At 33.7% G+C, this 16,101-nt stretch overlaps 2 protein-coding genes across 16 annotated transcripts; both read right to left on the reverse strand.

The window, feature by feature from the left end:
• Positions 1 to 567: 567 nt before the first annotated feature.
• On the reverse strand, positions 568 to 10,571 carry LOC111714907 (ceramide-1-phosphate transfer protein). 15 transcript variants are annotated; one of them, XM_023490140.1, is made up of 13 exons: positions 10,480 to 10,571; positions 9,895 to 9,999; positions 9,271 to 9,358; positions 8,978 to 9,063; positions 8,669 to 8,722; positions 8,178 to 8,253; positions 6,011 to 6,059; positions 4,988 to 5,048; positions 4,188 to 4,233; positions 3,668 to 3,768; positions 2,618 to 2,792; positions 2,244 to 2,365; positions 568 to 665 (listed from the first exon to the last, which is right to left on the reverse strand). In XM_023490140.1, exons 1-11 carry the CDS (start codon positions 10,543 to 10,545, stop codon positions 2,754 to 2,756), a joined length of 771 nt encoding a protein of 256 aa, XP_023345908.1. In that variant the 5' UTR covers positions 10,546 to 10,571; the 3' UTR covers positions 568 to 665; positions 2,244 to 2,365; positions 2,618 to 2,753. The 15 variants fall into 15 exon arrangements, with proteins under 15 accessions (XP_023345908.1, XP_023345894.1, XP_023345902.1 ...); XM_023490134.1 differs by lacking the exon at positions 568 to 665 and adding an exon at positions 1,874 to 2,031 and having other exon boundaries at positions 2,305 to 2,365; positions 2,621 to 2,792; XM_023490139.1 differs by lacking the exon at positions 568 to 665 and adding an exon at positions 1,874 to 1,968 and having other exon boundaries at positions 2,311 to 2,365.
• Positions 10,553 to 16,097, reverse strand: LOC111714904 (GDP-D-glucose phosphorylase 1). The gene is made up of 7 exons (XM_023490121.1): positions 16,057 to 16,097; positions 15,148 to 15,402; positions 14,526 to 14,591; positions 13,702 to 13,740; positions 12,825 to 12,924; positions 12,530 to 12,606; positions 10,553 to 11,113 (listed from the first exon to the last, which is right to left on the reverse strand). Exons 1-7 carry the CDS (start codon positions 16,095 to 16,097, stop codon positions 11,074 to 11,076), a joined length of 618 nt encoding a protein of 205 aa, XP_023345889.1. The 3' UTR covers positions 10,553 to 11,073.
• Between the last annotated feature and the right edge of the window lie 4 nt (positions 16,098 to 16,101).

Here is a 16,101-nt window from a genome sequence, read left to right on the forward strand (position 1 = left end):
GCTGCGTTCACAAAAAAATGTGCATCAAAGAGGACGTTCTTTATAATCCATTTGTCCTTATAATATATTGAACTTCAGGTGTGTAACGTTTAATCAAATCCAAATACCGTTGTAGGGATTTTGGGCCACAATGAAGCCTTGTTCCACTGCACAAAAATTTAAGGTAGGAGGCTTTAGAACCTTGAGTTTTGGTTGATTTCAAGAAATAAATCTACGGTCATCGTAAGTTTAAAGTTATGTAGGACAGAAGTTGTGAGGTCAAAGCAATATCACAGTGTCATATCATTTAGACTGACGTTCGTAAGAACTAACGTTCTTAAATAACGATGTCAATGCGTTAAACATAAAAATTTTAAAATTAGTTCATTCGATAATTAATTTCTATATTGTTACTATGTGCTAAAAACCGGTTTGAGACTCTAGTGCAATTGTCCAATCGTCGTTCAGTCCCATAGATAATCTTGTTTTGTTGACTTTTAACAAAAATAATTTAGTTCCAGCTTCAGTTAAAAATGTGAAATTATCATGTAAATATCATGGGACCCTGTCACGTTGCATAACAGAAAAAATAATTAGAAGATCTTTATTAATACATATACAATTGTTGACAAATTATTTTATCTCTGAAAATGTAAATATACTAACAGTGCACCCCACCTACATTTCTGGAAAATATTAGATTGTTTTCATACAGGGTTAACCACTAAGGATGAGACTCTTCAAGGTGAAATTTAGTATTCTGTCTTTTAGTTATATGGTCTCTAACTAGTCTTTAATTATTATAATCAGTGCTGAAGATCTATTAAATTTTGATGCGGATCCTGATCCTGATCCTGATCCGGATCCAGGTAATTTATTGAAGATTTACTGATTTTTTAACATAAAAGAATTTTCAAATTTTGTTTTATTTTTTTTTGCTTATTTTTATCCTAAAACTTGATGAACCATTCAGAAATGAGGAAATTTTTATAATCTCTTTTTTAAAAGTTAAGATTTTGATTTTAGCAGTAACAAAAGTTTTCTTTACAATTTTTGGTTGATATTCCTCGGATCCGGATCCGTGGATCCGCATATTTTTGCGGATCCGGATCTAGAGCCAAAATCTTGCGGATCCGGATCCTAAGCACTGAATTTATAATAAATGACTTGGATAAGACAGAAACATGTATAAAGTTAAAGAAAAAACCAGAATGTCGGAAAAAAGACTGAATAAGTTACGTACAGTCGTCTATTAAGTCTTGTACTATGTGGGTAACCCTGTAAATTACTTAATAAACCTACTTTAACAAGTATGAATCTAGAAACAATAAACATGAAATACCATTAGTCCTGGTTTTTACAAAATGTCGGTTTTACAAAAGGTATAAAAGTCCGAAGACGATCTTCAATTACAGTGTTAAGTAAGACAATAATTACATAACAATTGCAAACTATTGAAAATAAATAATTCATTAAAAAAATATATAAAAACTGGTTACAAACACCGGCTGAGTTTGTTGTAAGGAATATTTCTGAGTGTTAAAGTTCATTATCAAAGACTTAAAACAAAAGTTTTATTTTGATGGAATATAATCAAATATAAATATTTGCGTTAGTGAACTTGAAAACTTTATCAAATCATAACAAAATGCGCAATTAAATTTTAATTTAAAAAAATTTCATATAAAAATATAAAGACATCACAGAAATAGGAATAGACTAAAAATCAAATATGCAGGAGCCAATTTAAAAACTTATTCTTACTAATTTTTAAAAATAAAACCAATACCTAAGTTAAAAATTTGAGTTTTTTTATTTGATCAAAAATAAGTAAAAAATAAAAACAAAAATTTAAGATCATAAAAATACTTAAAGGCAATAATTCATTATTCAATTTTTTGGAAAAGTTGGGAAATACTTATATATGTGTTATCTTAAACCTAATGGAATGTGTATTCACAAGAAGCGTGGACAATTTTTGACACTGTGCTAAAAACAATTGTGCAAAAATACAAGTTATGAAAGAGATTGGAAGCGTAGTTAAAAGTGATACTCCATGCAAAGATGAAAATGCCTGATAAGAAAAGTTTATCTGACAAAAAATGTGGAAAATACCGTCGGTTTCCTAACTCAAAAAGTGTTCATTCCTGGAGATTTCTCCATTTATTCTTTTGAGAAAGAAATGCGCAAGTCACTTTCTCAGAGAAACTGCATATGAAAACAAACTGTTAAGAGAACCAAAAACAAGGATATCTAAATCATACTTTATCTGGAAAATCGGGCATTTCCACCTTTGCAGGGTAGGTCACTTGATATTACGCTTACAGTTACGTTAAGTATATCAAGGTATCTTCTAACTGAGTAAATAATTGGAAGAAATGAGTTACTAGGACAATCCAGGAACATGTTTTATACAATGAAAGCGATTATTCAATACAAAAAAGACTTTTTTATTGAAGTTTTGATTGTTAACAAGCTTTTTACGAATTTCAAGTTTATAAGTAATCAAAAGAATCTTTTTTTAATTGACAGCTTCTCTTGTCTTCTATGTTTATGTGTATCCATGCTGTTTAACAGCTTGATGTGTATCAAAACTAAAGTCAAAAGTCGTCTTCATTGTATTGATATAATCGCCTACTACTGTAGAAAAACTTTTGAATTATAAACAATAAAACTAGTCTTTAGTTTAACCCTGAATTAACTAAACCAAAACAAACAACTTTTCTCGCCAAGAAACTTGTTTGAATTGAATGATCAATTGATTGATTGATTGTTTATGGAATGTTGGCTAGCTCTTTCTCAGTGTAGTAATCCTAAAATATACAAAATGGTTACTTGAAATTTGGAAGCTCTAAACATTAATACCTGGGAAACAGTGTAGACTCTCATAAATACCTGGAAAACCGTATAGACTCTACACATAAATACCTGGGAAACGATATAGACTACACATAAATACCTGGGAAACGATATAGACTCTACACATATACATCTGGGGAACAGTGTATACTCTACGCATAAACACCTGGGAAACAGTGTATACTCTACGCATAAATACCTGGGGAACAGTGTATACTCTACGCATAAACACCTGGGGAACAGTGTATACTCTACACATAACTACCTGGGGAACAGTGTATACTCTACGCATACACACCTGGGGAACAGTGTATACTCTACGCATAAACACCTGGGAAACAGTATAGACTCTACGCATAAACACATGGGAAACAGTGTAGACTCTACGCATAAATACCTGGGAAACAGTATTGACTCTACGCATAAACACATGGGAAACAGTGAAGACTCTACGCATAAAAACATGGGAAACAGTAAAGACATTTACGCATAAATACCTGGGGAACATTGTGGACTCTACGCATAAATACAATGGAAACAGTATAGGCATTTACGCATAAATACCTGGGAAACAGTATAGACATTTACGCATAAATACCTGGGAAACAATATGGACTCTACGCAGAAACACCTGGGGAACAGTATAGACTCTACGCATAAATACTTACGAAATAGTGTAGACGATACCCATAATTAGCTGTGTAACAGTGTAGACTCTACGCATAAATACCTGGGAAACAGTGTAGACTCTACGCATAAATACTTAGGAAACAGTGTAGACTCTACGCATAAATACTTAAGAAATAGTGTAGACAATACGCATAAATACCTGAGAAACAGTGTAGACTCTTCGCATACTCTCGACTGCGCGCGCAAAGTCCTGTTCCACCTTTTCCCGCGCACTAGAATCCAATGCAGCTCCAGGAGATACTGAGAATAAAAATTAAAAAATTAGCGCCAAGGAAATAAGTTGTCGACTCCCACCAGGGCTGGCTGACATTTTTTTTAATCAATTTAATCAATTAAAATATTCGGTATTAAGGTTTTGATCCAAATCCATCAAAAATACTGATCCTAGGGATTCCAAACTAGAAAAATGGATAAACATTAAATCAACGCCCGACTAAAATCGTTATTTCAAGGGTCTCTCCATGGAAAGATAACAATGCCCGAACCTTTAAAAAATTTATTCAATGTTGAAGATATAGTCATTTTTTTGGGGGGTTTAAAAGCCTTTATTACGATAATTTCATGTTTTTTTTTTTAATAGAAATGCACTCCGCGCTAGTCACTTTTGTAAAAAAAAAATTGAAAATTTTCAGTTTTTGAAATTATGAACTTCATATTACCTTTCTCTACTAGTCCTGCTTTAGTAGGAAGGAATCCGATAGCAAACTTTACAATTAGGATTATATTAATAGAGAATATATAAATATTATCCGATAGCAAACTTTACAATTAGGATTATATTAATAGAGAATATATAAATATTATCCGATAGCAAACTTTACAATTAGGATTATATTAATAGAGAATATATAAATATTATCCGATAGCAAACTTCACAATTAGGATTATATTAATAGAGAATATATAAATATTATCCGATAGCAAACTTTACAATTAGGATTATATTAATAGAGAATATATAAATAAGTTAGTTTCGAACTTAACAGTGATAACACTAAAAGAAGTATCAGCCTGAGGTTGCAAACTTTATACTAGATCAAATCTGTTTCGTAAACCTCTTCTGACAATTGCATTGGGTAAATGGAAGCAGGCAAGTTGTTCAAATACATTTTTAATTTTGCAAATAAACTTTTGTTTATTTTTTAAGGGTGTCAAATGACATTCTTTCAGACCAAAGGTTGTAAAATAAGGTAGGTAACTCTCGATGCGCTCCAATGTACGGAAAATGTCGTCTCCTAAGATGGATAGATAAAAACCTCATTTGACGTCACTCTCGCCACTTTAATCAGTGACGTATTATTTTGTTTTTATCTATCTATCTTAGGAGACGACATTTTCTGTACAATGGAACGCATTGAGAGTAACGAACCTTATTATACAACCTTGCTCAGACCAAAGTTCCCGTCTCCGGCGGTAACATTTTTTAATTTTATTTTACAATTAATATAATATAGTTTTCCTTTGCTGCTTTCTGAATAGGCCAAATATGATGCTTCATCAGGGTTGCCTCATACACCGCCCTGAACAATGAACATGATAACAATATTAGATGTCAAATGTAAATCAAGATGTTGCATCAGGGTTGCCTCATACACCGCCCTCAACAATGAACAATGAACATGATAACAATATTAGATGTAAAATGTGATTCAAGATGTTGCATCAGGGTTGCCTCATATACCGCCCTCAACAATGAACAATGAACATGATAACAATATTAGATGTCAAATGTAAATCAAGATGTTGCACCAGGGTTGCCTCATATACCGCCCTCAACAATGAACAATGAACATGATAACAATATTAGATGTCAAATGTAAATCAAGATGTTGCATCAACAGTTCTGTATAGTGAAAGACATTAAACAAAAGCATATACATTACAATACGAAAATATCAACCAAGACATAGCTGCAAACATTTGACGATACCATTACAAAAAATATCAACCATAAGACATAGTTGCAAACATTTGACGATGCCAGTACAAAAAATATCAACCATAAGACAAAGCTGCAAACATCTGACGATGTCAATGCAAAAATATCAACCATAAGACATAGTTGCAAACATTTGACGATGCCAGTACAAAAAATATCAACCATAAGACAAAGCTGCAGACATCTGACGATGTCAATGCAAAAATATCAACCATAAGACATAGCTGCAAACATTTGACGATGCCAGTACAAAAAATATCAACCATAAGACATAGCTGCAGACATTTGACGATGCCAGTGCAAAAATATCAACCATAAGACATAGCTGCAAACATTTGACGATGCCAGTACAAAAAATATCAACCATAAGACATAGTTGCAAACATTTACGATGCCAGTACAAAAATATCAAACAAAAGACATAGCTGCAAACATTTGACGATGCCAGAGTACAAAAAATGTCAACCAAAAGACATAACTTTAAACATTATATAATTCATTTAATAATTTTCATAAATTTTTAATATTATATTTATTATTTACTTGGCTCCTGGTCCTATTCTATCCTCATCTTTCAGATCATCCAAATGACCTAAAACAACAAGAAAATTAATTAAAATTTTCAATTTTCAATCCTTAAATACGCTTTAAAGTCTAAATTATAGTTTCCTGTGACTGGCAATGTATGGTAGTTGAACTGAGAATGTAGAATTGCGGAGACATTTTTTAGGAATCATTTGAGACGTATGAGACATTTTTACGGTGCATATTTGTTCAGCAAGAGCGCAAATTCAATCTTTAAAATCCTCATAGATCATTCATTTTTGAGGGATGATTTTGAGAATTGGGTTTGAAAAATTATTCAATAACGACGACAAAAATGTAGTAAAAATTCTACGGTAAGCTAATTAGGAACAGGTTGAGAAAATAAAAATGTTAACTTTTATCATCGAAAATAATCTTATTCCGTTATTGGTTTCTGTACCGTCTCATTGTTCACAAACATTTATTGTAGGTTTCCGGGAATTTTTATTGAAAAGACGACATTTGTAGAAATCTGCGAACAAAATCATAAATAATAAGAAATTCAATATAATGATAAAATAGAAATAATTGATTTTAACATTCATTTATTAAGAAAATTTCAATAGAGAAATATGTTCCTAACCATCTAATTAGTTTTCTGTAGAATCTTTTCTACATTTATTTAATAATTTTTAAAAAATTGAGTCTCCAAACGTAACCACTTAAATGGATGATTTTGAACGTCGACTTTGCGCTCAAACTCAGTAATCTTTAAAACGATTTTTATGTCTGAAATAAATCCAAAAAAAATTCTCCACAATACTATCAGTTAAACTACCATACATTGCCGGTCACTCCCTTTAAGGTACTGTTAAGTCATATCATAACTGTGTGGATTTGCTAATTGCTTCCAAGTTGCTGAAATAAGTTCCAAGTCCTTAATTTGAACATTGGTTTTTTAGCCTGGACCTTTACTATTGATGAAATTTCTAGTGACCCTCCATGCAAAGCCCGATTCACAATGGTATCCTTAAAAGCGTTGTCTGATTAAGTATAAATTAGATATCAATGTTCATAATTTTGAAAACTAATAACCTACAATTGCGGTTTCTTTACAAAAGTCACAAGCGCTTTTTTAGCAAAGAAAAAACATTAAGAAATTATCAGAAATAAACAGTTTTAAACATAGAAAAAATACAATATTTTCTATATTATCGGTCAAATAAAGGTTTCAAGGGTACCGTTGTGAATCGGGCAGTGTCAACTTAGCGTGAAGGGTTATTTAAAATTATCCGATTATCCCTTTAACTGAGTTTAAAACGTCCCTGAAACGGGATTTTTCAATGTCTTTTGACCAATCAAATGTCATACAAAAGTCTGCTTGACCAATAAGAGAGGTTTTCACGCAACAAATAAAAATAATTCTAGACAAACACAAGACAAATATTTTGTGCTTAAAAATTTCCACGCAAAGTTCTTGAGGTCCCAACTGAATCAAGTGGTTTATTTGCTCTTTACAAGGTTGATTAAACCCCCTTCCCCCGACCCACCCCCAACCCTTAATTCAATGAACATTTCTTTCAGTTTTTACAATACCACCATTCTTTAAGGTTGACCATAATTTTTACACTTTTCATTTTTTTTCATTCCACTTCAAAAAAAACCCCCTCCCCTAATATGCTTTTTGTTTATTTTTATCTTTATTTTTAATTTGTAATAATTTTGGTTATTTTCTGTAGAACTGATGAGGATATAAAATATATCAAAATTAATTTCCAAACCCGAGTTTTCTTTCTGTGAGAGTAAAACCTTATTTTGCCAGTTTGGACAATTTACATGGATTAAAATTCCAGCAACATAAGAAGTTAATGAATTTTGTAAAGTTTAAGAAAAAAGTAAATTTTTGTCACAAATTCTTCTTATATATTCCCTATTAGCTTTGCAATCCCGTGTAGTAGATAATTCAAACTACGAATTCTGCTAGATCAAATAATCTAATGTGAAATATCAAAGCTTTACATAATCAGATTGCAAAGATATAGGGATGAGAACATTTAACTCAAGTCCTCGGACTCTGGTTTTCGTTGTGAACTTTGATTATTACCTAATTGACCCCCGACGGCCACCCTTCCTAGCTTTTATCACAATTACTTATGAATACATTTAATTTCTGAAATATACCCACCAAGGAATGAGACAACGAATTCAAGCGCTCTGTGAAGACGGAGAAGCGTTCGGCTTCCACTAGGATCATCTTTCTTCTAGAAATATTAAAATATGATACGTTATTAAGTCTGGGTGTCTGTCTCCAGTGAACGTAACACCGGTTAAACCGATCAGGCCCAAATTTTTTGTGGCAACTTACATTATCCTGCCCCCGGGAAGGTTTATAAACCGACAAAGATATCAAATTTTTCCCGGAAAAACATGTTTACATTTACTGCTTTCGAAATGTCAATTTTCCTTATTTAAAGGTGAAAAATCCGCAAAAATTTGAGAACGAGTAAAAGTGACAAATTTTAGAACAACAGTAAAAAGCTCAAGAAAAGGGTCATGAAGTTTTGCAGAATACAGATTTCCATCTTCAATGGTAAACTTTTTACTTATCCTCCAAGTTTTCAAACTCGAACTTGAGATGACCAAAGATCTTCAAAAGATGATAATTCTTAAACTTACATGCTTCAAAACCATCTGTTTTTCTGATTCATACTCCAGCATTCGTTTCACCGTCTAAACAGAATATAATAAATAATTCATAGAGATTTTCCCTAGTTTTACCTTGTAATTCTCTCTTGTTTTACCTTGTAGTACTCTCTTGTTTTACTCTGTAATTCACCATTGTTTTACCATGTAATTTTCCCTTGTTTTACCTTGTAATTCTCCCTTATTTTACCTTTTAATTCTCCCTTGTTTTATCTTGTAATTCTCCCTTGTTTTACCCTGTAATTCTCACTTGTTTTATCCTGTAATTCTCCCTTGTTTTACCTTGTAATTCTCCTGATTTTCTCCTTTATGATATTTCTCGAGTAAATCAATTTTAACTCCTATATCTGAGGCAGCGAACCCCCAAACTAAAAAAACGTCAGCAACGTGAGATGGTATTAATAGTTAATCCAGTCACAAAGTACTTATCAATATCTTTTGTGATCCACCAACTCCACCAACTCCACCAACTCCACCAACTTCACCAACTCCACCAACTCCACCAACTTCACCAACTCCACCAACTCCACCAACTCCACCAACTCCACCAACTCCACCAACTCTAACAACTCTACCTGTTCCTAGTAGAGTCATAAACTTGTAAACTTCCTTGAAGCCTAGGAGATACTGGTGAATGGTCAACTCTTCAGAAGTGCTGTGACACTAAATACAGATACTGGGGTACTATATATCTCTCCCCCCATCGTGTGCAGTCTAGTGTCATCCAATAGCTTAGCATTTATTTGAGTCAACAGTATCAAATTCAAAAATATAGAAGCCACAAATTTCATCCAGGGCCGTAGATTAACATGGAATAATAATTCAAACAAGTTACAAGATATCAAATCAAAATTCTTATTAAAAGCAGTGACTGGCTGGACATGGTAGTTGAGCTAAGAATGCAATATTGTAGAAACATATTCCAGGATTCATTTGAGACCTATCAGACGTTTATACGGTGCATACTTGTTCAGTAAGAGTGCAAATTCAATCTTTAAAATCCTCATAGACTGTCCAATGTCCATTTTGGAAGGGTGATTTTGAGAATACAATGCCGTATTTTCAGCTCAACTACCATGTATAGCCAGACACTCCCTTTAAGTTGAAATTTATTTTCAAATTATCAATACTCTACATATTTGCTGTGTGTTAAAGAATCAGATTAGAGTTTTTGCTCCTCAATAAATAAAGAACTTTACCTCAGCAAAATATACACCCATCATTTTAAGAGAGAAGTCAGTACACACTACTAATCCCTCAACAGCCTTGGTTATAGTTGCAACATCCTCATCCATATCCACAGCCTAGCAAACATAGTTTAAATAAAAAGCAGTATCTTTATTCTTTGTACATAGTTGCAACATCCTCATCCATATCCACAGCCTACAAAGTTTAAATAAATAGTACGATCTTTATTCTTTGTACATAGTTGCAACATTCATATCCATATCCACAGCCTAGCAAACATAGTTTAAATAAAAGCACAATCTTTATTCTTTGTACATAAATATGATTATTAACACTCCCTTTAAGCCTCCAAGTCCATATTTCAGGAATCATAAATGGAACTGTTATTGTAATTTCAAGTGACTCTTATTAAACGAGGACATTCCCGAACCCTTCTTTACTCAACAATTTAGACGATATCGTCGTTTTTCTTGCTCAAAATTTCCTCCATCATTTCTGAGCCTGGTATTTCTTGATCAGACAGTTTTTAAAGGGATCTTTGTGCCGAGGGTCACTTGCAATTTTGTCAACAGTCTCTTTAAGATGTCCAATTCTACCTCCTCGCAATCCTCAAATGTTGCCTCATCTTCACTACTATGAGCCTCGGTCGCCTTAGCACTCATTTCTTAGTCTGAAAAAATATTAGTTTAAAATATGTTTAAAAAATGCTCTCTTTTTTTATGGAGAGGTAAAAAAATTATAATATCATAAAAAGTATCACAGTCGTTAAGTTATTCACAAATGTTTTTCAAGTATCTTTACAACTTTAGTTTGTTTAAAACAATTACTCAAGAAAAAAGGTCAGGACTAAAATGTTAAAGGTATGAGTTATCAAATAACAGAAGAAGTGTTGAGTTTTAAATGCAAAATATAAATTCTTAACTGATAGTCGGTCCTGGATCGGATAGACTGTCAGATTTGCATCAGAATTACATGTATTTTAGAGTGCTTTGAAGCAGGGTTTAGTTCATTTAGCTTTTTCAAAAATAATCACTAAAAAAGCTTCTTTCACATATAGAAGATCAACAACAAAAACGAGCACCTTAAGCCGAGAAAGGCATCAAAAGTCACATCTTGAAAAACTTAATTTTTTAGGTCACAAGTGACTGGAAACGCATGTTATTATAAAGTTAACAGAACTTTGCCCAGGTCTAGTTGACCGCAAACAGTTCCTCTACCTCCGGTAGAACCCTGAAAGTAAATATATTTTTATTTGGCTTATCAGCCTGTCTGTATCAAAAAAAAAAATACGTCATAACGGCTAAACAGATCAGGCCCTAATTTGAGTGGGATCTTACATGAAAACATATGAACCGTCAAAATCAAATAAATATCGACCGGAAAAAAATGTTGACATGGTAAATAAGGAAATCTTTAGCGATCTTTCATAACTAAAAGAAAAATGAAGACGACGATCATTCCACTGTATTCTGGTTCTCACTGTATTTTGGTTCCCACTGTATTTTGTTTCCCACTGTATTCTGGTTCCCACTGTATTCTGGTTCCCACTGTATTCTGGTTCCCACTGTATTCAGGTTCCCACTGTATTTAGTTTCCCACTGTATTCTGGTTCCCACTGTATTCTGGTTTCCACTGTGTTCTGGTTCCCACTGCATTTTGTTTCCCACTGTATTCTGGTTCCCACTATATTCTGGTTCCCACTGTATTCAGGTTCCCACTGTATTCAGGTTCCCACTGTATCCGGATTCCCACTGTATTCTGGTTCCCATTGTATTCAGGTTCCCACTGTATCCGGGTACCCAATGTGTCCGGGTTCCCACTGTATCCGGGTTCCCACTGTATTCTGGTTCCCAGTGTATTCTGGTTCCCACTGTATTCAAGTTCCCACTGTATTCTGGTTCCCACTGTATTCTGGTTCCCACTGTATTCTGGTTCCCACTGTATTCTGGTTACCACTGTATCCGGGTTCCCACTGTATTCTGGTTCCCACTGTATTCGGGTTCCCACTGTATTCGGGTTCCCACTGTATTCTGGTTCCCACTGTATTCAGGTTCCCACTGTATCTGGGTTCTAACTGTATCCGGGTTCCCACTGTATTCTAGTTCCCAATGTATTCTGGTTCCCAATGTATTCTGGTTTCCACTGTATTCGGATTCCCACTGTATTCTTGATCCCACTGTATCCAGGTTACAACTGTATCCGGTTTCGCACTGTATCCGGGTTCCCACTGTAGTCTGGTTCCCACTGTTTTCTGGTTCCCACTGTATTCTGGTTCCCATTGTATCCGGGTTCCCATTGTATCCGGGTTCCCACTGTATCCCGGTTCACACTGTATTCTGGTTCACACTGTATTCTGGTTACCACTGTATTCTGGTTCCCACTGTATACGGGTTCCCACTGTATCCGGGTTCACACTGTTTTCTGGTTCCCACTGTATTCTGGTTCCCACTGTATTCTGGTTCCCACTGTATCCGGGCTCACACTGTATTCTGGTTCCCACTGTATTCTTTTTCCCACTGTATCCAGGTTCCAATTGTATTCTGGTTCCCACTGTATTCTGGTTCCCACTGTATCCGAGTTCCCACTGTATCCGGGTTCACACTGTATTCTGGTTCCCAATGTATCCGGATTCCCACTGTAGCTTACCTTAGATAAGTGTCAAGTACAGCAGTTGTCTGCGCTTCAACAACTTCTTCTTCTTTCAAATTTTTATAATGTTCTTCCTTAATTATAGACACTGTCATGGTATTTTAAAAAAAATTTCAAATTTTCATAATTAAGCGGGAAAAAAATCTTTTAAATTCAATCATTCCTCATTTACTGAGGAATTTTTTACAAATCAAATCACATGAAATCAAATCAAATCAAATCAAATCAAATCAAATCAAATCAAATCAGAACGAAAGAAATTAACCATAACTGCATATTAGATATAACTAACCGAGTATACGAGTATTTGGCCTGAGAGCTCACAAACTGCCATCACAAAATCTCCAATCTCCTTGACACCTAGGATACTGCTTCGGGCCCACACAAACACCCTGGACATTGTACAGAGTACAGTACAGTTTCAAGTTTCCAGTTTCCAGTGTACAGTGTACAGTGTACAGTGTACAGAGTACAGAGTACAGAGTACAGAGTACTGAGTACAGAGTACAGAGTACAGAGTACAGAGTACAGAGTACAGAGTACAGAGTACAGAGTACAGAGTACAGAGTACAGAGAACAGAGAACAGAGAACAGAGTACAGAGTACAGAGTACAGGGTACAGGGTACAGGGTACAGAGTACCGAGTACAGAGTACAGAGTACAGAGTACAGAGTACATAGTACATAGTACATAGTACAGAGAACAGAGAACAGAGAACAGAATACAGTGTACAAAGTTCAGTGTACAGTGTACAAACTATAGTGTACAGAGTGCAGAGTATAGAGTACAGTACAGATTACATTGTACAGAGTACAGAGTACAGAGTACAGAGTATAGAGTACAGAGTACAGATTACATTGTAAAGAATAAAGTGTACAGTAAACAAAGTACTGAGAAAAAATATGATATATGAATACAGGGTGTTTTTAATCTTGTCAATTTTGAAACTAAACAACTTTTAAATTTTTTGAACATCTTTTGACATGATCGTGTAATTCTTCATGCAAACAAAACCTCCCATTCTATGTTTGTAATAAATGTTATCGTAAGAATATTAATTTCTTTGTTCCCTTTATTAGAGAAGAATCAAAATTGACAGGATTAAAAAACACTGTATGATAAAATTTTATAATTTTTTAAAAGCATATATATATATAATATATATATACCTTACGTATTCAGAACCATTGCCATTCACGTCTGATCCCCTTAAAAAAGTGTTCTTTTTAGACATATAATAAGAAAAGATTTCTTTTTCACGCAATAACCCTTCTGTAGTCTTTACAAGAAAAAAAGTTTTATATCAACTACGAAATCTTCTCTTTCTTAATTAACGATTATATATAATTCATGGGAATTATTTTAAATATTAAAACAGGGGTGTATGTATTTTAAAAATTTAAAAATTTGACGAATTAAGCCAAAACTTTATTATTTTCCCAATTGATCGAAAAAACCCTGAACCATATCTAACTTCAGGGGAGATAATAATTTTCAAAAGGGGGGGGGGGGGCGGGGTTGATTTCTCAAGAATCCAGCCCTGTAAACGAAAGCTGGCTTGGAGCAACTGAATATAATGAGAATAAATTCCCAAATATAAAGCCACAAACCTCCACCTCCAGGAAATTCCTCCCATCATGGAGGATTTATATACAAAAGAAAAAAAATGTTTTGTTGTAATAACCTCCTAACCCCCCCAACCCCCCCGGGGAGGAGAAGAAGAATCATTGAAGATCTGGGGAAAAATACAACAAAACGGACATGAAAAATTTACTCCTAAAAACATTTAACACAATTCGGGTGAACAAAATCCTTAAAAATGTATACGCGCGTGAAAATATACCTAACTTCTGGGAAAAAAGAAAGATTTCCAAAATAGGGGGATGATTTTTAAGGAAAATATAAACCCCTCCTCTACAAAATAATTACCTACATAAATATTCATCCCTCAAACACCCAAATCCAGGGATAAAAACTAAAATCTAAAATTAACCTGACAATAAAAACATTGTGTGCAATTTCCGAGTTGGTGAGATAACTGGTTAATCTGTGAATCAACCTGTAATATAAAATTAAACTATTAAAAAAAATATTTATGAACAAAATAATTTTATTTTGCAATACAAAAAAGTTTCAAGTCGTGGTTTGGCCTAGATCTGATGGTACACATTAAACAAAGGTATCTTATAGCTTTAAATCAAGCCAGAGCTGAGTAGTGAGTAAAGAAAACTGTCCAAATTTTTTTATGAGAAAGAATGAAAAAGAATCAATTTCCAATACCAGACTTGGTGAAACAGAACTTTGCATTTATAGACAAATCTAGGTACCCGGACTTGTTTATATAAACAAACAAGCTATATGTGCCAGGCGTTGCCGAATTCGAATATAAGAGAAAAAAAAATAGTTTTTGAAAGAAAGAAAAAATTCTGATTTTTTAGCCTATGTTACCCCCAGGGGCCGGTATACCCTTGGTTAAGCCTTTTTGCCCGGCTATAGCTTGAAAAAATAAATATGTATAGAAATATATAAAATATATTAATACATGAGCGAAGAGCTTTATTATACGGAAAAGAATCGTAGAACAAGGTTATGTGGGGAAAATAAAAAAGAAGAACCTTGATGTTTTCTGAATCTGATTCTTAGATCGGAGCAGGAATACGAAGGCGGGAGCCGGATATACTTCAGGTCGGAGAACATAAACATTTCCGTTATTCCCGTCATGATCTTCGTCCTCCCCGTCCTGTACTCCTTCATTCCCACCAAGAGCTTCATTTTTCCCTTTTTCCAAATTTTCTGATATATTGGAGGTTTGAAGTGTACTTAGTTTAGCTGTCTGAAATACAAAAATTATCTTCTTCTTTACAATAAAGCTGTACCATCATATATATATATATATATATTATATATTATGTTATATATTTATATGTTAACTATAGCTGGTCAAACAGCCACACCAAATTTTTGCGACATTTTTGAAATTCCACGGGCAACGCAAAAATTATAAACGGTGGGAGTAACTATGACTACTATATTGACATGGGAAACGCCGGGCATATCAGCTAAAACTAATTCAAACTGGACCGAAATATATTTTCAATAAATGTGGAACTAACATCTACTTTTTTACTCTACAGAGGTTTGGTCCATCACCATCACCGAATTTTAAATTAAATAAATTAAATAGGCCCATCTTCTATTTCAACTTTTTATTGTTGCTCAGTCTGTCAGCATTTTTTTCTCTTCGATAAAACAATAATAGATTTTTTTACGGATTTACAATTTATTTTTAAATTTTCAAAATTTTTCGAAAATCAAAAGTTTTTGGAGACAATTTTTTATAACTTTTAGCATTTATAAACCTTTCCTGAGGGCATGTGAGGTCCCACACAAAATTTGGATCCGATCGGTTCAGCCGTTTTGACGTTAATCGGTTACAAACAAAAATCGTTCTCTGGGAAAAATACCTATTTTTTAACGAACTTTTGGTAAAAGTTGATGTAGTTTCTCAACTAATAAATGTATACATTTTATTGTTTCTACCGTATACCGTCCAAAATCCTTCCATTGGG

The sequence above is a fragment of the Eurytemora carolleeae genome, unplaced genomic scaffold (genome assembly GCF_000591075.1).
Source record: "Eurytemora carolleeae unplaced genomic scaffold, Eaff_2.0 scaffold1673, whole genome shotgun sequence".
Classification (NCBI taxonomy): Eukaryota; Metazoa; Arthropoda; class Copepoda; order Calanoida; family Temoridae; genus Eurytemora; species Eurytemora carolleeae.

Bases quoted from the DNA above. Each gene is read 5' to 3' on its own strand.
- LOC111714907 (XM_023490140.1), bottom strand. From the start codon at position 10,545: ATGAGTGCTAAGGCGACCGAGGCTCATAGTAGTGAAGATGAGGCAACA. The intron at 9,359-9,894 runs GTAAAGTTCTTT...ATCTGTATTTAG, and splicing joins TGGGTGTATATTTTGCTGAG to TGTCACAGCACTTCTGAAGA. The intron at 5,049-6,010 runs GTAAATAATAAA...TTCATTGTTCAG, and splicing joins AGAATAGGACCAGGAGCCAA to GGCGGTGTATGAGGCAACCC.
- LOC111714904 (XM_023490121.1), bottom strand. From the start codon at position 16,097: ATGGAAGGATTTTGGACGGTATACGGTAGAAACAATAAAAT. The intron at 13,741-14,525 runs GTTAATTTTAGA...CACTTTTTTAAG, and splicing joins CACAATGTTTTTATTGTCAG to GGGATCAGACGTGAATGGCA. The intron at 11,114-12,529 runs GTAAGCTACAGT...ATTTACTTTCAG, and splicing joins GTACTTGACACTTATCTAAG to GGTTCTACCGGAGGTAGAGG.